The sequence below is a fragment of the Penicillium nucicola genome (genome assembly GCF_028828085.1).
Source record: "Penicillium nucicola strain IBT 29836 chromosome Unknown utg000001l, whole genome shotgun sequence".
Classification (NCBI taxonomy): domain Eukaryota; kingdom Fungi; phylum Ascomycota; class Eurotiomycetes; order Eurotiales; family Aspergillaceae; genus Penicillium; species Penicillium nucicola.
Genome location: NW_026643125.1, coordinates 3,457,025 through 3,481,171, shown reverse-complemented (window position 1 = coordinate 3,481,171; position 24,147 = coordinate 3,457,025). Strand labels below are relative to the sequence as shown.

Here is a 24,147-nt window from a genome sequence, read left to right as displayed (position 1 = left end):
GCTTCTATCAACCCTACAGCTTTGGCACGTTGGAACAGTCTCCCTCTGTTCAACTAGTTCAGTTGCTCTTTTGAAACCCCTAGTGCCCAAGGCCCATCATCAAGAATCGTAGACCGGCGGACATCCCTGGCGGTCATCGTAGCGGTATAGGGATTGGCGCGATGCATGGATTGGCTAGAACGATTAGCAAGATATCAGATACGATACACACGAAACTTGCCGATTATCCCACCAGACCATATCGCCACCAGACAGCCATTCCATGCTAAACACATACTACTCTAGTTAGTCCTTGATCCTGACTAAGAGTGGCTCGCCGTGGACTTACTTTCGATTGAGTGCAGTGCTCAATTAACTCCCAAATTAGCCGTTGACTTTCTTCAATATCCTTTCCGACAATTCGTTTGGCATGAGCAGCCAGGTATAGTGTCTTTCGTCCGTCAGGGGCCACTTGGACCAGACGATGATAGGCAGGCGGCTTGGCTGCCAGTTCGTGAGGCAGAGGGTTTCCAAACACAGCCGGCGACGCAAGCTTTCGAGAATGCCACAGACTATGCTATGTAAGTCAAGAGTTTTTTTTAGAGGCCAGAGCTCTCAAAACAAAAGTGACGACTTACTCATGTTCAACAACGAGACTCTCAATCTCGTCTTTCTTCGCTTCAGAGAGATCGGCGTAGGCACGGCGTGTGTCTGCAAAATGGGTCCACGATCCACCCTTGACAGGACTTCCATGAGACAGCAGTATTGAATACTTGGATCGTTCTTGATGATATGATGAGTCCTATGTTGGTCAGTATTCGTGCATCTTGCTCGTTGGGGACTAATCTCCCTACTGTATGCCATAACGCATTCCCCAAACTATGATGGTACCTGCGACTGTCGACTTTTACCAGCGAGCCATCTAGCTCAATGCTATTCTCATCAGCATATAGCTACCCTGCAATATCCACCTTGCCGCGGGAAACTCACTTGGCCACGTCGAACAGTAGAGGCTCCCCCAGCCTGTCATTTTCCCGTCCGTAGAAAAACGGATTCACCTCCAGCTTTTCACCCAGCTGTTGCGAAAATGCAATATGTCGACTATTGTCTAGTCCTGTTTTGCGAAAGATCAGTACTCCATACTGGTCTTGCAACGCGACTAACTATTATCTTGTTAGCGATCTCTTGTGAGCACTTCGATGATCACCTACTTGGGCCACAATGTCTGCTGGAACAGGCTTGCTCCAATCGACGCCGTATACTTCTGCACCGAAGGAGGAATCATCCGAGCAGAGCACCGGGTGTATGGTTAATGCGCCTTGCATTCTATGAGGAACACCTGTCCGAGATGGACAGGTGTTCTCATACGACAAAATATGCATTTGATCATACATTGAACTGAGCTGCATTTGACTTGAAGTTGCGAGACAACCGTTGTTTTTGATGTCCTGTTCAACACGTTTAGATAAGACGGCTTGCAGCCCGCGCGGGCCGACCCCGAACATACCGACGCGATAGATACGGCTACCTCGAAAGCCTAGCAATATCAGCTATGAACGTAACTATTCTCTCATTGATTTCTTTCCATATCGTCGAGATGGCTTCTGTCAGAATTACAGCAGGACCCTACAAATTCCGCGCGACGTTTGAATCGTCGGCTCCCAAAACAGAGGCACTCTTCCGCTCGCTCCTCCCATACCGCCAAAAGCTGATTCATGTTCGCTGGAGCGGCGAGGGTCTGTGGATTCCACTGGGAGAAGCTGATTTTGGACTGCCATTTGAGAATCATACGGCTCACCCTGCCGCTGGTCAGATTTTGTTGTACCCTGGTGGCATTTCCGAAACGGAGATTCTATTCTGCTACGGCGGTGTTTCCTTTGCGAGTAAAATGGGTCCATTGGCTGCGAATCATTTCTTGACTATCACTGAAGGAAATGAAAAGCTGAAGGCTTTGGGTGAGCTTGTGCTTTGGGAGGGAGCTCAGGATATTTTGTTTGAGATGGATAGTGCTGATGGGTAAGCTCGCTCTTATGACTTTTACCTATGATGATTATTTGAAACTAAATTCCTTTCTATGGAATTGGGTTTAGACGTGGTTCTGCGAAATTGTAATATCGGCTTGCAATTATGGGATCAAACCGTCTATATGCAATTCGGGGAAATCAAGCGATTCCCCAAAAAGATTGCCTGCCCAGTCAACGCCAGAATCGTTCATCAAATCCAACAGCGATTGAATTTCCATATCGTCAATCTCTTTCCCTTCAATATTCGGCTGCTCCTTTTCGGAAAACAGTACTAGAGAGACTGCGTAGTGGACAATGGCTTGGAAGTCGTGCGCGAAATGAAACGTCCTTGTCGGGCTCACGCTCTCAAATATTTCTACTCCTAGTACAAGTAGTCGAGCAAGGACTGAAGATGAAGATGAAGGGATACGTCCAAACGCTTTCTCTTTATCGAAGCTGGAGAGTTGGTAGCAAATCTGAAGGTTCTCTGTTTTTCAAAAAATTAATGTGAGCGGCGATGGAGCGATTTTGATTTATATTTGTAAGAATCTTACCATCAACAATGCCTCTTATGTAGCAAAGACAAAGAAATGTTATGGCAAATGTATGGGAGATCCAAGTCGAGTCAACTGCATAGTATAGTCGACAGACTGACCCACGATCTGCATGGTATGCCCCTTCGGGAAAGCTAGACACGTTCTGGGAGTACAATGAGATAATAATATCTGCATCGCAGCTCGATTGGGACAATAAAATCTGTGCAGCAGCAGTTAAACTAGCTGACAACGCTTTTCGAAGATGAGGTTGAATTGGATCTGTAAGTGGTTGGCGAATGCGTGGAGAGGAAAATAGCGGCGCGAGAGATGCACAGTTCAACGAGAGTCGATACCACTGTACACATGTCAGAATGAGAATTTGTGGGAGAATACACAAGAATAGCTAGCGACATACCCGGGCTGAGGTGAATGGTAAGTGGCTATGGTGAGATTCCGTTTTTCCTGAGAGCGTCAATGAGGAGCAACTAAAAGATGTCATGCAAACATACGTAAGCAAGAGAACCAAGATCTGTGCATATGTTAGAAAAAAGACCCAGAATAAAGCCTCCAAAGGGTCTCACGCACCTTTCCCAATCATCCAAATCGCTATTCAACTGTTCCAAGCATTTTGGCTGTAATTGACGACCAGACCTATCCCCACAACTAGACATAGCGAGGTAAACAAGTCCGACAAGCTCCACAAGACCCCTTACGCGAGAATCAGCAGGCGACTGCATCAACTCACTCCCAACACATTTCCGCGCAACCTCAACCGACGGGCCAGGGTCAATTGATGCAGGTAGGCCGGATGTAAGCATAAGGTTGAAGTTGCAAGTGAGCAAGTTGTACCAGACTCGTAGTCTGTTGATATCATCTGCCGATGGAATTTTGCTTGGATCTTTGAATAATGATGTCGCCGATTGCTCGAGGCCCAAAAGGACGGAATATCGTTCTGCTAACCCTAGTACAACCCAGGCACTGATTTCGTTGTATCGACTTTTCGACTGAGATGTTTGACCAACGCTGGGGTTCTGGGAACCTTTATTGTCTTCTTCGTCTTCTCGACTGCATGGCATCCACTGGGCATAGAGGAGAAGTACACAGATAGACTCTAATGTAACATCCGATGGAGTGGGACGTAGTAGGAGTCTGGAAACCGCTTTGTCGAGTAATTTTGTAAGATTGTGGAACTGGAGGTGGCTCCCGATACTCTTTCCACTGGGGAGAATCCACAGCATAAGCCTATAGATCTGAGTAATTGCACTTTCCGCTTACCTTCGGTCCCCTATATCCCAAAACCTAGTACCGACTGAGCATATTGCTAGAATTAATGCTGGGCTTTGTTCAAGGTACTCCCGCCATAGGAAACAAATATTTTCATCAAGCACAGGCGCCGAGGCATGGCAATGCTGGAAAAATCTGGTTCGTGTTAGCGAAAACGCAATTCTGACAAGGGCGGTAGGACGGTACATTTCAATTGCTCGCTGGACATCCTGAACCGAGATAAGCCCCTGATATATAGGGTCATATATGCTTTTGTGCTTTTGTGCTGGGCGAGTGAAACTTTGAGTTCCTTCCTCCGCAAGTACTCTCAGTGATCGGAGTGTAGCGATAGGAGGACCCAGATGAATCCCATCAATGCTTGATTCAGGAGAATCATATTGATACTTTTGACCAGAGGACAAGTCTTGATGATGCTCAAGGTGGTTGACCTCATTCTGCTGATCTGTATTTACTGCGAGTGAACTGTTCTTTGTCTCTAGCTCCCTGATTCGCATTTCATGCTGGTTGAGTCTGATTTGAAGCTTAGCATCGGTTGTTCAACTGATAGATAGCTTTCAATGTCACCTATTTTGCATTTCAACCACCAACTGTACGAGACTCGATGGACTCTGCGTCATTTCCACTGTCGGGGCTCTATCTGTTTGAAATGAACAAGTGATGTTTAGCCTTTGACATCGCTTGCATGGTAATTGCAAGTTGGTCTCTTCAGAAGATGGTGAACACCGCTGTTTGCGCGCACGACACTAACTCAGTAGTAGTGAGTATTGGCTCTGTATATTACAATTATGCTACTCACTTGTAGACAAGCTCGAGCAATCCGACGGGTTTTGGCTGGGCGTTCATCATCAGTGCTGGGGTTGTCTGGCCAGTTGACGCTTAGAGACATGATGCGTCTTATTTGACTAGATCTAGCAAAGGGACATTACAGAGTATAAAGAATCGAATGAAGAAAAAAGGCGAATCTGGACACTCTCATTGCTCTGATAACATCTCGGACGCTGATTCGTTGGTGATACTCATTTCCGTGCTGGGGTGGAGCAACGAAGGTCCCAAAGTCTACAATCCGGTTAGGGTTTCATGACTGTTGTGACCCAAGTCTTTGAAAACAACGAGCGAACAAATGGCATTATATTCTTCCCCACAAGATTTACTCATAGAGCCAGTTGGCGACTCGGCGAGGATCTTGATCAACCCGAGACGGTACTGATGCTAATTGGCTGGGCCCACGCTTGACATACTTCCCATCTCGCACCTTTCCAAGTATCTTGCCATTTGCCCACATCACCTTGCCGCGGAGAATGGTGTATCGAGGCCAATTCACGAATCTCATTCCTTCATACGGAGTGTCTTTGGGAGTAAAGGTTAACCTCAGTTGGTATAAAAATGCCCTGTTGCAGCACTTACAATCGACGTTGTGATGTAGCATGGAATTGGTTAAATTGAAAGGCGAGAAGGTCTTCTCCGGATGCCACTAGAAATAGTAATGGTTAATATTCATATGTTGACAGCGACTCAATGCGAGGGTTAATAGCTTACGATCACGAGATCGGCGTCTGATCCGGGCATCAACGCTCCCTTCTTGGGGTAAAGGCCATACTATCGAGGTTTAAGCACGTGTTAACAGGTTCAAGTGGAAAGGCAGACAATAAATACCAATTTTGCTGGGTTTGTTGACGTTAATTCAACAAACCTTTGGGGCGTAATACGGCCACTGGCCAATGCCCCTGTATAGAGCAACGGCAGTCTTGTTTCCACACCGGGAATACCGTTGGGGATGAACCGGAATGCTCCATTTTTCCGCTTCAGCAAACTCTGCAGCTCTTCACCACTGCATGGGTTTTCGTCCTTCATACTTTCCTTGTGCTCTAAGACACCGGACGGTTTCCCATGAGGATGGTCATAGCGAAAAGGGCAATGATCAGATGAATAGATCGTAAATGTTCCGTTTGAGAGACCACTGTACAGAAGTCAGTCCAATATACCTTGTATGCAATGCGTCAATTCTTACACAAATAGTTCCTCGTGGTCGGCATCAGTCGGGGGTGGAGGTGGCGAACAGATCATCTTGCTGTTTTCGAAACATGTTGGCGAATGGAATTTCTTCTGCAAGAAAATTTAGCGGTTGCTTTTTCAATTCAGTTTGATTAGAGTACCAAATCATTCCAGGTGAGATGGAAGTATTGAGGACAGGTTTCTGCATAGATTGGCAGTCCCATTGTTTGAGCATGACGCACGTTGGCAGCACCAAGCTACCTGGTTCAGTGAATGTTATCTTTCAGAAGGACTCCACATACCACGGATCCCACATGAACAAACAAAATCGGATTCTGAATGAGTTGCGCTAGGGCGATTGCTCTATTCGTGGCTTCGCCCTCGACAAGAGGAGGGCGCGACAAGGCGTGATAGTAAGGCGCTGATAAACGTCAGCAAGTTAACACTATATAAACAGTCAAGGATTACATACAAACCATTCCCTTGCTCTCCAGCTTCTCTGCATATAGGTTAACGTTGTTAATTTCCCTGCAGTGGCAATTTTACCTGTCAACCATTCTATCATATCCCCGTTTTCCGCATGTACCATCTAATAGCAGATAAGCCATTATTCAGGATCTAGGTTGGGATAAGGAGAGCGCTCACTGTAGTTATCTGATTCTTCCTCGCCGCAAACATCACATCCAGCATTTGCGAGTCGGTCAGACGTTGCGTTGCATATGTCAAGAATAACTTGCAACTGCTGATTCCCCAGTCTTGAATCAGGACTGGCAGCTCATTCTCGAGGATATCCGCATCGTTACGAACAATGATCATATGGAATCCGTAGTCCACGTAACTACCGGTTTCCTCTGCACGAGCATTATATCTTTCAGCGACTTGCAAGAGACTCCGATCTTCTTCATCTCTCGTTTGAGTAGCAAATGTGATGATGGTGGTGGTTCCACCAGCAACAGCGCTTCTTGACCCAGTTTCAAAGTTGTCAGAGCATTCGCCCCCGAGGCCATGTGGTCCTGTAAACATTAGATCGATATCGTTACAAAAGATGTGTAGAAGATTCACCTGTTTTCAAATCCTGACATAAATGAACGTGTGCATCAACACCGCCAGGCATTACATAGGCGCCTCTGTATTCTATGTGTTAGTCCAATATCTGCTTCACAGAATTTTAATCATGCGTACTCGGCATCTATGATCTCAGCCCCTTCCAACTCATCATCTGTGAATTCGTTTGCAAGCGACTGGATTTTGCCATCTTTGACTCCAATCCAACACTCACTTCTACATGTTAGCGACCGTACAATTTGGCGTCGACGAGTTCGGAGGCTTTACCTGATGTCACTGGCAGTCACGATCGTGCCATTAATAACCACCAGATCAAATTTAGGAGCCATTTTCAAATTGCGTGTCGATTTTGAATAACGTTATAGAGAGTATTGGAATTGGGGTAATAGAACGCAGCATGCGGCATACGCGGCGCTCGAGCCGACAGCGTTCGGCTGGTGCCGCTTATCTGCCCCCGCGGTGCTAGTATTTGACACCCATGGATAGGAGTGTCGACGTTATCGCTATCAAGCTATTGAGTCACGGTAGGATCAGTCAATATCGTGTGTCTTAGTTGCTCGTATCGCCCCGTATCTCCATACGACAGTCCCGTTAGATGGAGACTAATTGGGGTTTCAGCTTATCATTCATGCGGGCCCGCCTATGGGAAGAGAAAAGGCCTCAAAACGAGAACATAATTTCAGAACAGGTCTATCTACCATATTCACTAGCATACAAAGTTAACAAAAATTACTGATGGGCGATACTGGATCATTATTTAGATTCTCTCCGAGATCTTCTGCCACAGAGTCTGTGAGGTTCCCTAAAGAGTCGAATATTAGAAATGAGACTTTGTATGATATACGAAACATACCTTTTCAGTGACCTCAATCGAAGATCCGGTGACAAAGTCCATGTCGGCATAATTGACCATTTTTGACTTGGTCCAAAACTTGTATCCGAAGAAGAGTACCGCAAAGAACGGAATCGGGAAGTAAGTCGTGACAAAGGAGGAAGCGTCAAAAGTGGGCACTATAAAAGATATCAGCAAATTGAAGTAGAATACGGTACTTGAATTTGTGCAAACTCACTGAAGGAACCGAACCCGCCGAAGATAATAACCATGCCACAGATTGAAATTCCGTCTAAAAATTCCCATTAGTATCTTTTTCAAAGAGCCTTGCATTGTAAACTTACAATAAGAAAGATAAGGTTGGAATGGCGCCATGTATGGGAGTGTCTTCCGATCAATGCCCTGTGCTTTGAGACCCTTGTTCCAGCGAATGCTGGTCCATAAGATACCGGTCCAGGATATCATACCGCACATAGCAGTCATATTAGAGACTTTTGAAAGTTAGCCCTGTCATTTGACAAATCCTCATTGACTGTCTTAACTCACAGTAGCCAAAAACTTTGCCCGCCTCTCCGTGAGCGGCGGCCATGAATGAGAGGAAAGAGAAAGCACCGGAGAAGAGGAAGCAAACCCAAGGAAATCCGTCTTTCCGAGTCTTGAGGAAGATCTTCGGGGCATGGCCTCGTGATGCAAGTCCGTATAAGGCTCTTGTAGAGACAAAAAGATCGGCAGTGCCAGCGGACCATGCACTGGTGAGAAGAGCCGCATTGATAATGGATGGGAGCACTGAGATTCCAGAGTTCTGTTGTTATATGTTAGTGCTGTTCCGAACCTGGTACAGTGCCTCAACGCTAGCTTACTTGAATCGCAATAACAAAAGGACTTTTGGCAGCAGTTGAAGCGAGACTGAGAGATGGATCGGATGGAGAAACAAGAAGTCCAATCTGAATCTGTAAGCATGCTACTAGTCCCGACCAACTGTTTGAATTCTTACCAGGAAGGCACTGCAAATATAGACTAAACAGAAGAGATAAGAGAAGGTTAGCCAATAATACTTCAAAGGTCACTGATTTCCACTCACACAGCACAAGTCTAATCCAAACACTCTTGATCGCCCGCGGAACGTTCTTTTGTGGCTATAATGCATCGTGAGCGAGGTAAACTTATATTTAATTTCTGAAATCTCACGTTTGAGGTTTCGGCAGCTGCAATTGCTGTAATCTCAGAGCCAATGAACGCAAATGCAGCGTTGATCAAAACTGTGCAATGATGAGCGACTAGGTTTGCAATTGAACCTCGACCTTGACCTTACCGCTAAAGAATCCGAGAAATCGACCCTTCGCACCACCTTTGAACAATGTTAGTCCTCAAAATATGTTGAAGCACTTGATTTCAGCTTACCAATTCCATTGTACTGAATAAATCCCCCAGTCTCGTGCCAGAATTTAAATCCGATTGCTTCATGGTTAGGCCCGCCACCAGCACTGATGATAACGCCTGTGATGATGAGACCAATGATAGTCACAACCTATATAAGTCAATACCCCTGTGGTTTCCAACTCTAGGCATTTCCAGCTTACCTTGATCGAACAAAACCAGAATTCCATCTCACCAAAGACTCGCGTTCCGGCGTAATTGACGGCAAACTAGACTGTCATCAGCCTATGGTTCATGACTTCAGTCATCTGCGCCACGTACCACAACTATAAGCATTAACCCAACCCACATGGCATTATTGCAAATTCCAGTGGAACAGGTCGAGTCTGCTTGGCCTGCGGGTGTCCAAAAGGTAACTAGAACAGCGGCTGCAGAAATCTCGGCCGGTAGAACAACTGGAAAAATGAGTGATGTGATTATTTGGGATCATCAGAAGTTTTCGTACCAATGTAACTAGAATATTTGTGAGTCTTAGTTCCACTCGAGGAGAGCAGGATGTTACTTACTTATACCAGAACAAAATACCCATAGCAAATCCAAGTTGAGGAGAATTAAACCGGCCAGCCAAGGCAAATTGACCTCCAGGAATCGGGAATTGCGACACCATCTCACCAAGTGCAACCTGACAATGATCATCATCAGCACTTAATTTGGAAAAAAAGGAGAGGACAGAAAAAAGAAGCGGTTTTACCATCACTGAGTATAATAGCGAAGCCATGATACAGTATCCAATGAGAAGACCAGCGGGTCCGCCATTCTTGATGTCGCTTGCTGTGCCTAGGAAGAGACCAGTGCCCTGACCATTGATCAGCTAGAGAACCGGAATTGGGGTATTGTGACTTACGATCACACCTCCAATGGCAATCATTTGACTACATAATGCTGTCAGTGGCTCGCTATTATCAAGTCTCGAGCATGCTGTCACTTACAGATGCCGGGGCTATGTAAATTGTTAGTCAAAGGTAATGGCGATTCTAATATGTTGTCTCGACGTACCTTGAGCTGCCGTTGAAGACCATGGTTGCTACCTGTGTCTTGAATAGTTCCCTGTTGAACAGGAATCTCACTGGTATCATAAGCCAGCTCCTTTGTCTTCTTGGATATACATTAATTTTGAAACAGGCGTACGTCTTGTCCTTCAGGACGACATAGAGATATCTCACCTCGTTCATAGTGATCGCTGTTCGTCGAGGTATTGGTCTGAAATCTAGAGAATTGGGAGAGTCTATTATATTTAAGCATCATGATATCAATTCCTCTATCAGACCGCCACAAGAAGTCTAAATGCCCATCTTATCTTGGTGAGGCTTCTCTCACGGGCGATAGCTTAGATTGCAATGCGGGTCAAGCGGGCACTTTCCGCGCTTTTCTTATCAGCGGGCTGAACGCCGATCCTCCCGACACTTGCACCGCATCCTACACATGAAGAGAGAGTCATGGAACCCTTTAAACCGGATTCTAGCAAGTTAGTTACTCTGCTTCATATTCACTGATGTCTATTTGGGCATTCCTAGCGGTTTTAAAATGACAAAGTATACCACACGTCCACTGCTTCCCGGGGTATATGTCCCCCTACCCACATTCTTCGATGGAAATCAAGAAATCGACTATGACAGCTACAAAAAACATCTGTTGGGTAAGACATTTATCAATGTGGAATTTGTTCAAATCTAACGACTTATCGTGCTCTTACCACAGCTATGACCACTCGTGGTATGGGTAAGTCAATTGACCCCAGATTCAGAAAGCATCGACTGATCCGAATACCTGTCCAGTGCCAGTATGTGCTGGATCGTTGGGGGAGGCTGTTCACCTTGTGAGCTAAGATATCTTTATTGTTACATTAGACTATGGTGTTAACTCTTGTTAGGATTTTGAGGAGCGTGCCTCTCTAATTCGCTTCATCAGATCCACTTTGGACGAAGCCGGGCTGCAATCTACACCGATAGTCGCTGGCGTGGGAGGACTCAGTACCAGAGAGACAATTAGTTTATCGAAAGCTGCTGCAGATACTGGAGCGTAAGTCAATACTGAGATCTGGACGCCACTCACGTTCCTTCTGACGGTAGCAGAGATGCGGGAATGGTAATTCTACCTGCTTACTACGCCGCGAGTCTGAACACCGATGTAGACCAAGTCATCCAATACTATGTTGATATTTGTGAAGCATCTCCAGTATGAGTTGTCTGAGAAGTCCCACCTATGCATAGGTAGCATTACTGATAAGGTGACAGATCCCTCTTTTGTTATACAACTTCCCCTCAAATGCTGGTGGCCAAGATATGTCGTCAGACGTGATCAGCACAGTTATGAAGAGGACTACCAATTTGTGTGGCGTTAAATTAACGTGAGTGGCACCCTTTGAGTGGCCGACCCTTCGCTAAAACAACAAAGCTGACAAAAGAAGATGTGGTGGCAGCATCGGGAAACTGATCAGGCTGGATGCCATGATCTCTGAAGACTTCACAATAAACGATGTGCGGAAATTTCCATTCTTGTTGCTTGATGGACTTATTGCGGATCTCACGCCGTGGATGAAATGCGGCGGGCACGGAACTGTGAGCGGCATCCCCAACTTTACGCCCGTGGCCGCCATGCGGCTGTGGTATCTGTTGAATCTGTCATCACCAACTGAGGGTGAGCGCAACGAAGCAAAACGGATTCAAGGAATTCTGGCTCGGGCTGATGCTGCCGCGGTTCCTGGTGGTATTCGGGCAATGAGTGAGCATCTTGTGAAGAGCTTTGAGAAACGCTAAACTAATTGATTGATAGAGTACGCATTGAATAAGCTACATGGATATGGTGTTGCTCCACGAAAGCCATTGCTTCCACTAAGAGAAAGTGAAGGCGAGGCCTTTATGGATGTTTTAAGTGAAGCAATGCGACTTGAGAATGAACTGACAGAAGGAAAATTAGCTTTATAGTCATTTTTACTGCCCATTTGGCACGGATACTTGTTCCAAGCAAAGTTAAACTTTTTCTCGAAATTGTGAAGGAGTATCTTCCATATTCTTTTCGTCGTCTACAATTTGTATTCTTCCTCGGCAACCTTGTTTTCTTCATGATCAAGTCGATAAGCATCTCATTATGCTGCAGATAATTCGACAAGGTAGCACATAGCTCGCATGTTGTTGGACACTTTTGAGTATCTCGGCGAAAGAAAGAAACCTCGGGAGGTTCAAAAAGTCACCAGGAGTTCGAATCCAATCGTCAATGAGCTCTGCATCAGAGCCTGCCTTCAAAAGGAGGTCCACAGCTGCTATATTACCATTGGCAGCCGCCCAAGATAAAGGTGTTTGTCCAAAAATATTCCTTTTGGTAATATCAGCGCCATTAGAGACAAGCAGCTCAAGGATATCTGTATTTTGCGATTTTATTGCCCAGAATAACAAGGAATAGTCTCCTTTTGTGACAACCGATATATCCGCTTCACTTTCAAGCAAAAGCCGAACAATCGCTGTATTTTCCCTGGCAATAGCTGAATGCAATGCGGTCATGCCATTTTTTGCAGGAATATCCGCACTTAAGCCTGCATCCAAGAGCAAACATGTCGCGCTATAATTTCCAGCCTGACATGCATGGTGGAGAGCGGTATATCCTTCGTTGTTTTGAATAGAGAGTTCGAATTTCTTGGTCAGAAGAGACTTGACAATATCGTCCCATCCATTGGCAGAGGCTATGTGAAATAGTGTATCTCCTGTATCATCCGTGATTGGAACCCAATACTTCGGTTTGTAGTCGCGATCAATGCCTGGAATAGCTTGAGCCAGATGAATCAAGTCCAACGGTCCGAGCAGCCGAGCTGTGAGGAGTAAGACTTCTGCTGGGAGAATAGGGTTCCGCTTGGGCATTGTAGGATATAATGGCAGATATCATCAAGATGATAAATTTCAATGAGTTGATAGAACGCAGGGATGAGATAGGTAGGTACTATTATACTGTGATATTCATCGTCCCCCAAATTGGGGAAGTCTGGCGTTTTAGCCGGTCCAGCCTATCTACATTAGATGTCGCCCCCGGAATACAATAGAACATTCTTCTGGAAAATAATATCCACTAGGAATCTGTGTTTCAACGTTGTGATCGTAGATAGCCAATTATTGGAGCAAGATTACCGAGATGGGCGAGTTACTTGTTGTATGAGAAGGTGGAGCGTTGTGAGCACGTTGCCCTGTCGGTTTAGAAGTTCCCTTTGGACTAAGTTAATTAGTACACTTCTATCACAAAGTGAAGAACTAATAGCTTCCTAGTAAAACACTTGATCAATTTGATGCAATGGATTGGATTTTCCTTTGTGTCTACTTCAAGTGAGTCAATGCCCCTGAGACCGCTTTGAACAGCTTATGGCAACATTCGTGCCGTTGGAGGTACTCCAAGAGAGCAAATTTCTTACCACACCGATGGTAATGACGAACCATCTATTTGCCCCGATTTGGGAAGCGGGGACTAGATAAATATTCAAGTTTACGGCATTCGTCGTTTAGTTCTCACAAGCAACTGGTTGTTTCATCATTGTATGGGGAGGGTATGGGATGGTCCCCAAATTGGGGAAATCGCCTTCAACTATGGAGATTCGTGATCAAGTCAGATACCCGAACGATTGCATAGTTCAAGCAAACAGCGATTTGCTAAAGCCTTGATGAGCTGATGTTTATCAAGGCCGTACTTGCTTCCCTCTACTCCATGCCCACTCTCCTTGTTCCCCCCGAATGGCGATTCACACGTGCTTGCTTTACCTGCGTTAGTTCCTCTTATGCCACACCAAAGGCAATGAGCCACAAGTATTACCCTTCCGATGTTCCGAATGAGGAAAGAACTCGAGATATCGAACTTTGTGCTATTAGAATCTCGATGGCTGGTTGAATACTTCATCTTTGTCTAATATTCCTGCATGTGAAGTGATCATTCTAAATTTTCATTTCATTCGTGAGATATATTTTTCAACGTCGAGGTCCCATGTATGATGAACTGTACCAGTGCTTTCCGGCCATCCAGCTTTTGAGGTCCCTCCGTATGCATTGCACCTAGGACATCTTTTCGGTAGATGTGCATACCAAGTGATTTGGCTTGATTTTCTAGCTGATCGGGTACATATGCCGGGATGACCTCGTCCTTTTCTACAACTAGGAGAAAGATGGGTGGAATTGTACGAGGTAGTGGCACCACTGCGCTGGATGTCCAATTTTCAGAGCTTGCAAGATTAGTATCATGGTCTCTCCATGCAGCAATTTCTCTCATCTTCGCCATGATATCCCACGTATTCCAAGAAAAAGGCCACATATACCGATACGGAAGCCACTTCTGTGGATACAGAGCAATCAGCATATCTTTGATACTGGAAGTCGGTGCCTCCAAGATCAACCGAGAGACTGGCGAGAGTAGTCGGCCACTGCTTGTCTCTGAAGTTCGGCTCAAGCTGTCTTCAAAACGTGGAAGATACGTTGCTGTAGCTGTGCTTGCAACTGCCGCTCCTAGGCTGTGGCCCCAGAGCACAAGTTCAAGATCGGTATTCGGAGCCGCGTAGGTCTCTGATACCCAGCTCAAAAATGCCTGGGCGTCCATCTCAATACCAGATTGCGTGGCGCGGCCCGAAGATGTCCAGTAACCACGATACGACAATGCCACAATCCTATACTCTGTCTCTGCAGATTCCGATTTCGCCTTCGTGGTTGGTTTTGAAGCCTCCGTGATTGAGCGCAAGACCTGTGAGAGAAGCGGCAGTCGCATAGGCGTTGAACCACCGTTTCCTTGAAAATAGCAGATAATAACGAGTCTCCTTTTTCCGGATTTCGTAATCTCTTGATTTTGAGCCTTCAAAGTGGACGCATGTCCATGATCCTCGAGCTTGGACGGGATACGACCCTCACAAACGGTCAATTTAGTCCCATCAAGACTGCGTATCTGGCTCTCCTTCCATTTTACAGGGCTGCACTGAGCTTCATATTCTGATATGACCTCCGAGCGCGTGAATGGCGGTAGCCAGGATATATAAAGAAGCTTGTTCTGCATGACGATAATCCAGAAGCATTTCCACGTCCAAAGGCCCAGGAGGAGTCCGATAAAGATGAGTGGCGGAACGAGAATACTTGGAATAGCAGCTGTCGCTAATCTGCGCATCTGGGTGTTTTTCAATAGTGCGTGGTGGGTGATGTTAGGTCTCTTGCTGGTGGTATGGATATTATTTGATAGGATGTTGCGGGAAGGAATCCTTGGCTGCGAAGGGCGGACATGTATTAATCTTGCATTCGACCCGCGCAGCACGCGTTGTAGGGTGCATCTTGCTGACATAAATTTGTACTTGGCCAACAATGATGGTAGCATTATTGGGGGATGTTGGTTGTTCGCGCGTTCCAGGGGTTTGAACCAAGGTGGACCTGAAGCTTGAGTCAGCAGTTGACGGCGGAAACGCGTGATATATCAATGGAATGAGATGGACGCCTTCTACATTGCGTGGATATCCTATTAAAAAACTCCTGATATGCAGGGGCATATTTTCAGTGAATGTAACAAATCGATCGACTTTTAATGAATACAGAGCTAGAGCATTCAGTAACTAGTATGCTTGGGCAGTCTCCAACGGCCTGAACCTCGACTCGAATTCAGCCCCGTATTGCTTATAACAACTGTAACCATACTTTCTGTAATGAATGTGGAGGTACGATAGGCCGTATGTTGGACGATAGGGAATTAAATACGGGCAAACTTTTGGTTTGAGCTTGAGGCTGCTAGAGACTGCCGTGGTATGCCACACTGAAGTCATGTAAATAGGGTCGAGTTCAATTTGAGTACACCGGAGAAGAAAAGTATGTCTATATAGGGCGTCCAACGCCCCAAGTTCCAACAAGCAAAGTAAATAACAAGGTTGTGAAGATTCAAATGGGTATTATGGGTCGTCATCATCTGGAGTCGTGATATGCAAAATTCAAAACGCAACCGCAGAAATAGAACAGCGTAAAAAGCCAAAAGAGGCCAACCCCGAACCCCAATGCAATCAATGCAAGGTTTCACAGAACTTTCGATCTCATCCATTCACTCGTCCCTACTCCAAGGTTGAGTCCGTTCCGCTCCCACCAGAGTCGAACACGGCCCTCAGCCCCAGAGGTAGGATCTGCGTCTTCCAGCGCTTCTTCAATATCACAGGTCTTGAATTCGACACGCATGCCGCAAGTTTTCCACCACTGGAGCACATGGTCGTGTCCATTTTTCGTGGGGCCAACAAGCACCTGATTATCAAAGATCATTTTAGGACCCTTGAGCTGATACCAAAACTGGAGAACGTGTACGTGGCCGTGGGTGCTTGAGATGCGAGCGACGTTCTCGGCGTGACTGTATGGAATACCTGATGCATCCCACCAAGCGAGTGATGCAGTGCGACCAGACTGTGCCGCAAGAAGGACGGATTTTCCGGGCTTGAGGGGAACAGGGCTGTGCGCTGGGGCATTTGCGGAAGCAGCCTTCCACCAATCAAGAACGTCGATCCGGCCTTCGGCACTGGCGGCTTCGAGAGCACGCTCGCTGTACCGTAGTGGGAGACCAGAATGGAGCCACCAGTCTAATACGTGAAGATAGCCGGCTCGGGAGGCGCCGTCCATGGCATCTGCCATGTATTCTTTGTTGGGAAGAGCGGGCGCATCGCGCCACCAGGTGAGAACTTTGGGGTTGCCGTAAATCGCAGATGCACGGTAGGGAATATTAGTGAGGCGAGAAGTGGTCCAAAGCAGGTCCAGGTGATTTTCAGTGAGGTATGAGAGAATGTCGGTTCGAGAAAATTTAACAATAAGGTGGCATGCAAGGTCAGAAAGCGGTTTCCACCGAGGAAGAGCGTCAATCCGCTTTTTGATTGCCGCGAATGATCCTCGCAGCATGGTATATTCAAGGGAAGCTGGTGTGGACATTTTGAGTAAATGGTTTTGCCATTCCTGGGGGACGGGGAGGTTCGAGGGAATGCCCACAGCTTTCGCTGTTTCCCAATCTCCAAGCTGATCTTCAAAAACGCTCAGCCATATCTCGAGCGGTAAAAAATGGGCATTGCCTTCGGATTTCGGGATGCTCCGCAACGCACAGCTAGTCCCGCTTGCCGATGCCAATGGCACGCATGCGGTTGTTGATGCAGTTTTAGTAGCGGTCAAATTGCCATTTATACTAGGCCCAGTCAAATTAAAAGCCCGTGGTGGAAGTTTCAAAGTTGTTTCCAACGTTTCGTGTAGCTCCTTTAGCCCATCCCACGGAAGTATGGTTAATTCTTCGGGCCCGTTTGACTTCCAGAGCACAGGCTTGACAATGCAGACCCAGGGCCAGTAGCGGCCTATCTCGCCCAGTTGGCGGGAGCTTAGCGGGTGATCCCATTCAGACACAGTCATTCCTGGAATGAGTACAACTGGTTTCTTTGATACCCAACCGCGGAGCAGCGCCAAGGTCAAGGTGTTTGTCAAACCAGCTAACATCGCACCAAGAGCTCCAGCATCAATGGGTGCGACCAGCAACATGTCCGCCCATTCACATAGCTCGGCAGTTTTCGCCTTCAGCCATTTCCGCGCCCCTGTTTTCTTATCGAATGTTTGGCTGTCAACCGTATCCATATAGTGTGGGATCTTGTTGGTGCCTGTGAGCAATGCCGAGGGCTCATCTGTGATCAGGCGCAGCTCGATATTTGGGTTGTGGATGAAGGAAGGAAGGACCGTATCGGCGAAGGCACTATCGGTTGATAAGAGAAGTCGTCGTCGCCGGGAATGTGAAGGTGTGGCATTCTGAACTGCTTGATCGCAAGACACCTCGTGTCTCGCTTTATTTCCAACCACTGTTTCCTCAGAGTCGCCTTCCATTTCACTCGCCGTGGACCACGCTCCCTTGGCAGTGTTGTTTCTCTGATGAACTGGGATGGATAACTCAGATCGAAGACCGACTGCCATGCCCGGATTGGCTAGCGACCATGAAACTTGTAAGGAGGTGGGAATAGTCGACTTTATCGGTGTCGCGTATCGTCGGGGATATATGGGAACAAAACGCCGGAGAACAAAGCGGCCGGACTCGAGGTGACAGAGGGGGAGCAATTGACGCTCTGAGCCGTGCAGAAGATTTGAGTGCTTATGCGGCGCTGATGGGTTGATCGCGATTGAATCATGCAATCCTTAAGGAGGAGACGTGAGTTTCAGGCTGTCATGCGACCGTTAAGGTACAAGCGGTGAGGTGGTTGCGTTGTCCGACTTGGGCGTCGCCACGTCTTTGCCACTCCCAGGATTGGGCGTGCAGTAGCTACCGACTTCTTGTCAAAGGGGGGTAGGTACCACCAATGATAGGATATTCAAATGTTAGTTCGAGGGTCTCTGCAGGTCTCTGCGGGCTAGAGATGGACGTGCATGAAAAGCTCGAAGTGATTGGGTGTCATTTGTTCGATCTCGGCGCCTGAGGCAGCACCGCATCTTGGGTGGTGTCCGAGTTTTAGTTAGTGTCCTAAGTATTACAACGATCATCCTATCTTGGGTATACTCACTTTAGCTTGCAGTGGTCTTGCATTGTTCCGACTTCCAGACTCAATACATACACATGGACATAGGTCATTGTAAACAACAGCTTTTCTCTGCTGGTCTGAGCTACCACCGCTGTCGCGAGGGCGATTAGAATTAGGCTGAGCTGATGAGTCTTGTCAGATTTCAAACCAGTGAGGTCTGATGAGTGCTCGGTGAGGACTCAGTGGCGTCCGAACATCTTGCTAAAATTCAATAACGGGTTGCAAATTCAATCGATTATGTGACTGTAGAACCTGTGAATATAGAACCGATGCGCATGCCAGTGCTAACTTTATACTACGCGGTAATTATAACTTGTCATTGAGATTTGCAACTTTGAGAGCTTGATTTGGACAGTCGTTCATTGAACAGATTGTAGTAGTTTTGATGCTCACCTCCCCCAAATGGAGGCATTATTACCCTCGACAAGGCAATAAATGCGCCAAATTTGCTTCGTTGTATCACCTCAAGTCAAGACTTGACTGGTTGAATAAAGCTGTATATTCCACCGAAAGATCATTGCACAAAGAATTGCCCACCTTGCTCACATCGGGAGCTTTAGACTTAGTGAAGAAGCAACTGGAGTGTCTGTGATGGTGTCTTTTCCAGTAATTGGTAGACTGCTTCGGAACTGAGACCAGGTGGTCACCGAAGGTCTAGGAGAGTCCATAACTTACACATAATTATCATGCAGTGGCTGAAGTAAAACTTTGTGGGTATAAGATTAAGGCATCTATACTGCTCGATTTAGTGCTCGCAGACCTCTTTCAACTAGGCAGCTATGTGCAGCGCTCCAGGTGTGCATGGGATCTCGGTGGTGAAAATAGCAGCACCCATCAGTGACGCGGTCACTGAATAAAACTCAGTCGAGTACAGAAACTCGAATGCCTTGTAGGTCAGTGTTTCCTGTGCTTCTAGCATATCTGTTGTTGCTACGAGTAGTATCATTGACTGTTCTCGCATCTCTGATACTGGTACTGGATTGAGAATTTGTTACGCCCAGTCATGTAGCTCTTAGCTCCATTTTTTCAGCATGAAATACAGATATTTTTACAACCCCTTTACTTCTTCATCAACTTTTCTTGTACATGGTGTACTTTGCAATCATTTCTATGCTTGTTGGAATTGTCTCATCCCATCGGTCTCCCCATCTACTCCATTCGCCCCTTTGGTCTTTTCGTACGAGTGTGTGGCCTACATCCTGTCTCAAAACTCATCAACTGAACACAAACCATACTGTAAAGAACGGTCCACGGAATATTTGATCGGCTGGCCCCCTCATCCCTCCCCTTCGGTATAACTTAGTGGACATGTGGGGATGTATGACATAACAGAAGCGTTTTGCAAATTGCTACGCGATATTAATTATCGTCTCTCTGCCAGACATCAGGACTGCAAGGAGTCAGACCAACGCGTCCCATGTTTGACTCTACTAAAGGAACCGAACTTTCATGTTTCGGAGCAGTTCCTTATCCCTAAAGAGATAATAGACGCTACCAATCTCGTCTCGCTCTCGCTTATGGCGATTGGCATCCTGTAAGCTCCTTTTTTTCTAGTTAGATGGAAGGATTTGAATCTCAATATCGCGAGTCTTTATTTCAATAAACTATCCAAGGGCTTAGTGACGGATGAGTCTGAACATGCTCTTTATTTGCCGATATTCTGGTAAGATTCGTGGCGATAGCCAACTACAATATATCCGCAGTAATACAACGTTACATATCCTTTTCAATGTCTGGCTTATGATTCTTGGCTTGAAATTTTGGAAATTTCTGCCATGTAAGCGAGACTAACGATTCAGAACCCCCGCATCAATGAATTTTAATGCAGGACACGGTTGTAGTCATGACGTTGATCAGGTCGATCGTCCCCCCGCAATTAACACATCTATTCCAACCACGAACTCTTTGTTGTGGGCGAATATACCACCTTCACAAATAGCTCCAATTTGTACCTAGGGTTTACTATGTGTGGTTCGCGCAAAAATAGAACGATTGCTGTTGGTTGGAACCTCCGTACCAGGAATCGAACAATGATCAATGAGACCCGGGTTCTTTGTATCCGAACCAAGCCTAGGGTAGTCGAATATGACATAATAAGGGTTTCAACAGGTTCGTGCTCGCTCTCGCAAGGGTCCAGAGAAAGGTGGGTGCTTCGGAATGACCGGTTACGGGTTGATGTTGGTACTGGTTCGGTGTTTCAGTAGGGCTCCAACAAATCTACCGAAACAATATGCCTTACCGACAAGAAGATATGTTTGAAAGATCATAAAATATTGCTCCTCTATCAATTCAGCCACAAAATCATTGCAGGTTATTTTCCCAAGCTACTGGCTGAGTTACCACGGGGTAAAGCTTGGAACTTTACAGGTAGCTCATTCATGGGTCTCTGCACTGGACCATTTCCATGTAAAGAAGAGGAACCTGATCATAATTGGAATTCGCAAATCACTATTGGTCAATATCATCAGTGTATTCAGGGTGTGGGCAATCAAAACCAATCGCATTAGAATGCATCTAGGGCTCGAGCCGTGGTAGACATATTTGCCACCCCGGCGGCCCAGCCCATTGCCCTTTACAGTATTTGCTGGGTCACGATGTGGGATAGTCTTGTCCTGTGGATGCAACAAGAAATACGATCTCCAATGGTAAATGACGTCGACTATATTTCTTGTTTGCCTAATCGGCTAGTAAATTTGGTGTAAATATTTGTTGAATCAAGATAGGATGCCTGGTGCCTCTCGGTTATAAATAGTGTGATTGTTTCCCAGGGAAGAACCGCTTGTTTACTCTCACTCCAAGGAACTTATATTTCAATCGCCTACTCCATTCACACTCTCTCTCACAATGAAGAACTTTGGCACCCTCGCAGCTTTCGCTGCCGGCGCACAAGCCCTAGTTGCTCGTGATGATAGCTGCTGCTTCCATCTTGATGCTTCTGGTGATATGACTGGCTCCGTTGGCCAACTGAGTGATGGCCAGAACCGTATCGGTGATAGTAGCTTGTCTCCCGCAGAGTTTTGCATTAGCCCCGACGGCACCATTACTGATGGCAATGGCCGAGGCTGTATCCTGACCCGTGAGTGAAGTAAACCATCCTGGTTGAAGTTGAGCTAACAAAGGCTTCAGCCCCAACCACCCAGCTCCAGTGTGATGTTGGTGCCACTCCCACCCCAGGCTTCTCCGTCAACCCTTCTGGAATGCTGGAGTTCAACGGCAACCCAGACTTTATTGCCTGCGAGACCGGTCAGAATGGAGGTTTGAACATCTACACCACCGATAGCTCCGATCTCAGCAAGTGCAGCAAGATCATGCTGAATGCCGATTCCTGCGCTGCTCCTGCTGCACCTGCTCCTGCCCCGTCGACTGGCAACAACTGCCCTACCACTTTGACCTCAGGCAACTTTGAGTTCCCTCACTTGATTGTCCCCATCGACTCCAAATCCCCCGATCAGGCATTCGGCACCCAGTTCAACGGCACTGTGACGTCGACTACCTCAAGCATCTTTAACTTTGATATTCCTCAGTCTGACTCTGGCAAGACTTGCAGCCTGGTCTTCCTCTTCCCCGAACAGAAGGATCTTGTTACCTCGGCTTTCAGCTTCAGCGGGGATGGAAAGATTGACGTTGCTAAGCTCTCCAAGCCTGCCGATTCCAAGACCACATTCAACAACGCCCCTTCAGTTGATCATGATCTTGGCGATATCACTGTCTCGCCTGGCAACTCTGTTGTTGTTTCAACCTTCTCGTGCCCTGCTGGCGATGCTGTTGCCTACGAGCTGAAGAACGCTGGTAGCACTGACCTCGACTTCTTCCAGGACTTTAATCCCTCCCCGTGAGTTTTCACCTTCTACTAGCACAGGAATGTCGTGTTAAACTAATATTCTTTTAGTATCGGTCTTTTCATTACTGTCTGTTAAGGAAACATGCAGATAATCATATCTCGAATACTCTTTAATAAGTGATACTTGTACCATCAATTTGGTAAAGTCGTGCAAATGTTGTGTAATGTTATTTGTTATCTTAGTGAATGCCTTTGATGCTATTCATTCTTGGGGGGAATAATCATTAATTGTTGGTGTTGGCAGTCTCACAAATAAGGTCTTTGCTGTATTATTATCAAATCTGAATATTCATTTCATAAATTTCGCTTCCATTGATGTACAAGGGCAAGCATAACGATGAGCCTCTGAATTATAGTTGCTGGACATCGTAAAGTTGATTCTGGTATGGATGAACCGCAGCAGCCTCTTCAATTTCCATAAATTGTGTCTGCCCCTCTCACTACTCGGGTACACTGGAAAGAACCCCATACTCCAGTCTTCTATTTGGTCGATATATTCTGCTAAAACAATACTGTATTATCTGCTGTAGAGGCGATTTAATCGGCCTAGAAACCAACTTTTTATCACTGCGGAAGCCTTTGAATCTACTACTATTCCTTGCCATAAAACTATTTCAATTTTTTGACAACTATTATTACCCTTTATATTACCCCTTAATATTTATTTCTACTGAGACGTAGTGTTTCTTCATTACACCACAACGCTAGGTGACGGTAAGGCCACTTCCGGCCTCCGATTCGCCGTCTCAAAGAATACTTGTTTTATAGTTTTCATAGAATTCTTATATATGGTGTTTGCATGTATTATTTTTCTATTCAAACTTGTGTTGAAGTTCTTTTGCCACATTGTATTTGTGTTTGGAACTTTAGTTACGTCCCTTTTTTCTTGTTTCAAGTTCTGTTTATGTGTTTCTTCATGTTCTTGTTCTTTTATTGAATCTTGTTTTATTTCTTGTTTTGCTTAATATTGATAGATCTTAGGTAGGCTAGTGTATATATTTAGTCCTATAGATCTAGCATAGTCTATAGAAATTAGACTACTTTCGTTTCGGGAAGATTTCGAGGGATATAAAGATCTCTTACATCTACTACTTAGGAAGTTATTATTATATAGGATATATAGATTATAAGCTCCTTATACTTATACTTTATAACTACCTATAATTTAGTGCTAATAAGCTAATCCATGATTATATACGAAGAGAGATAAGTTAAAGGGTTTAAGGAAAAGGTGATCCCTAGCTAGTATATATTATGAAATATACGAGAGAATATAGAGCGAGATAGATAATAGTCTATGGAAGGGGTGGGTGTCTAAGTTAAGCGATACCGTTAATCACACGTAAATCATATTATATCTATAGAATATAGTAAAACGCTTAATAGGTGGCTACTCGTGACCTTATCTTCTAACTTAAACGTGAGTAAAGGAAAAATGTCTTTATAATATAAACGACACCGTTTAACCCTACTTACTTATTCCCAACCGGTTGAAAACACGGTCGAACCGTATTTCGAGGCCTAAACGCGTCTAACACGTAGGAAATCTTATACTTCCTAGCCCTCCGCTTCTTAGCTTAAGGCCTTGGCGCAAGTGTAAAAAGCTGATACTGTTATTTCTGGAGTGAGATACCCTATTCAAATCAAACGAATGTGAGTATGACGTCATT

The 24,147-nt window shown here is 45.8% G+C and overlaps 9 protein-coding genes across 9 annotated transcripts; 3 read left to right on the top strand and 6 right to left on the bottom strand.

Annotated features, from left to right (window-relative positions):
- Positions 1 to 53: 53 nt before the first annotated feature.
- Positions 54 to 1,373, bottom strand: N7511_001313 (TauD/TfdA dioxygenase family protein; the record flags this gene model as incomplete). The annotated part of the gene is made up of 7 exons (XM_057123738.1): positions 54 to 174; positions 233 to 276; positions 329 to 551; positions 618 to 781; positions 834 to 912; positions 970 to 1,142; positions 1,191 to 1,373. The coding sequence occupies 7 exons, from the start codon at positions 1,371 to 1,373 to the stop codon at positions 54 to 56; spliced, it is 987 nt and encodes a 328-aa protein (XP_056989471.1).
- A 203-nt stretch (positions 1,374 to 1,576) lies between these two features.
- Positions 1,577 to 1,999, top strand: N7511_001312 (uncharacterized protein; the record flags this gene model as incomplete). The annotated part of the gene is made up of 1 exon (XM_057123737.1): positions 1,577 to 1,999. The coding sequence occupies one exon, from the start codon at positions 1,577 to 1,579 to the stop codon at positions 1,997 to 1,999; it is 423 nt and encodes a 140-aa protein (XP_056989470.1).
- Positions 2,000 to 2,854: 855 nt separating this feature from the next.
- N7511_001311 (fungal specific transcription factor domain-containing protein) lies at positions 2,855 to 4,645 on the bottom strand (the record flags this gene model as incomplete). The annotated part of the gene is made up of 4 exons (XM_057123736.1): positions 2,855 to 2,873; positions 3,104 to 3,736; positions 3,794 to 4,312; positions 4,599 to 4,645. 4 exons carry the CDS (start codon positions 4,643 to 4,645, stop codon positions 2,855 to 2,857), a joined length of 1,218 nt encoding a protein of 405 aa, XP_056989469.1.
- A 304-nt stretch (positions 4,646 to 4,949) lies between these two features.
- Positions 4,950 to 7,188, bottom strand: N7511_001310 (uncharacterized protein; the record flags this gene model as incomplete). The annotated part of the gene is made up of 13 exons (XM_057123735.1): positions 4,950 to 5,149; positions 5,207 to 5,273; positions 5,339 to 5,398; positions 5,456 to 5,759; positions 5,811 to 5,905; positions 5,956 to 6,051; positions 6,097 to 6,215; positions 6,267 to 6,293; positions 6,341 to 6,383; positions 6,440 to 6,807; positions 6,857 to 6,921; positions 6,977 to 7,072; positions 7,127 to 7,188. 13 exons carry the CDS (start codon positions 7,186 to 7,188, stop codon positions 4,950 to 4,952), a joined length of 1,602 nt encoding a protein of 533 aa, XP_056989468.1.
- Positions 7,189 to 7,616: 428 nt separating this feature from the next.
- N7511_001309 (uncharacterized protein) lies at positions 7,617 to 10,300 on the bottom strand (the record flags this gene model as incomplete). Its single annotated transcript, XM_057123734.1, has 20 exons — positions 7,617 to 7,661; positions 7,713 to 7,870; positions 7,930 to 7,983; positions 8,036 to 8,182; positions 8,238 to 8,493; positions 8,552 to 8,635; positions 8,686 to 8,708; positions 8,773 to 8,827; positions 8,880 to 8,950; positions 9,004 to 9,039; positions 9,093 to 9,219; positions 9,272 to 9,337; positions 9,390 to 9,523; positions 9,574 to 9,581; positions 9,635 to 9,750; positions 9,820 to 9,924; positions 9,973 to 10,000; positions 10,058 to 10,068; positions 10,125 to 10,194; positions 10,257 to 10,300. The coding sequence occupies 20 exons, from the start codon at positions 10,298 to 10,300 to the stop codon at positions 7,617 to 7,619; spliced, it is 1,638 nt and encodes a 545-aa protein (XP_056989467.1).
- Positions 10,301 to 10,652: 352 nt separating this feature from the next.
- On the top strand, positions 10,653 to 12,052 carry N7511_001308 (dihydrodipicolinate synthase family protein; the record flags this gene model as incomplete). The annotated part of the gene is made up of 7 exons (XM_057123733.1): positions 10,653 to 10,764; positions 10,827 to 10,897; positions 10,999 to 11,147; positions 11,201 to 11,303; positions 11,363 to 11,475; positions 11,536 to 11,849; positions 11,901 to 12,052. 7 exons carry the CDS (start codon positions 10,653 to 10,655, stop codon positions 12,050 to 12,052), a joined length of 1,014 nt encoding a protein of 337 aa, XP_056989466.1.
- A 141-nt stretch (positions 12,053 to 12,193) lies between these two features.
- On the bottom strand, positions 12,194 to 12,979 carry N7511_001307 (ankyrin repeat domain-containing protein; the record flags this gene model as incomplete). The annotated part of the gene is made up of 1 exon (XM_057123732.1): positions 12,194 to 12,979. One exon carries the CDS (start codon positions 12,977 to 12,979, stop codon positions 12,194 to 12,196), a length of 786 nt encoding a protein of 261 aa, XP_056989465.1.
- Positions 12,980 to 14,048: 1,069 nt separating this feature from the next.
- Positions 14,049 to 18,037, bottom strand: N7511_001306 (uncharacterized protein; the record flags this gene model as incomplete). Its single annotated transcript, XM_057123731.1, has 2 exons — positions 14,049 to 15,409; positions 16,162 to 18,037. 2 exons carry the CDS (start codon positions 18,035 to 18,037, stop codon positions 14,049 to 14,051), a joined length of 3,237 nt encoding a protein of 1,078 aa, XP_056989464.1.
- Positions 18,038 to 21,480: 3,443 nt separating this feature from the next.
- Positions 21,481 to 22,553, top strand: N7511_001305 (uncharacterized protein; the record flags this gene model as incomplete). Its single annotated transcript, XM_057123730.1, has 3 exons — positions 21,481 to 21,712; positions 21,763 to 22,468; positions 22,526 to 22,553. 3 exons carry the CDS (start codon positions 21,481 to 21,483, stop codon positions 22,551 to 22,553), a joined length of 966 nt encoding a protein of 321 aa, XP_056989463.1.
- Between the last annotated feature and the right edge of the window lie 1,594 nt (positions 22,554 to 24,147).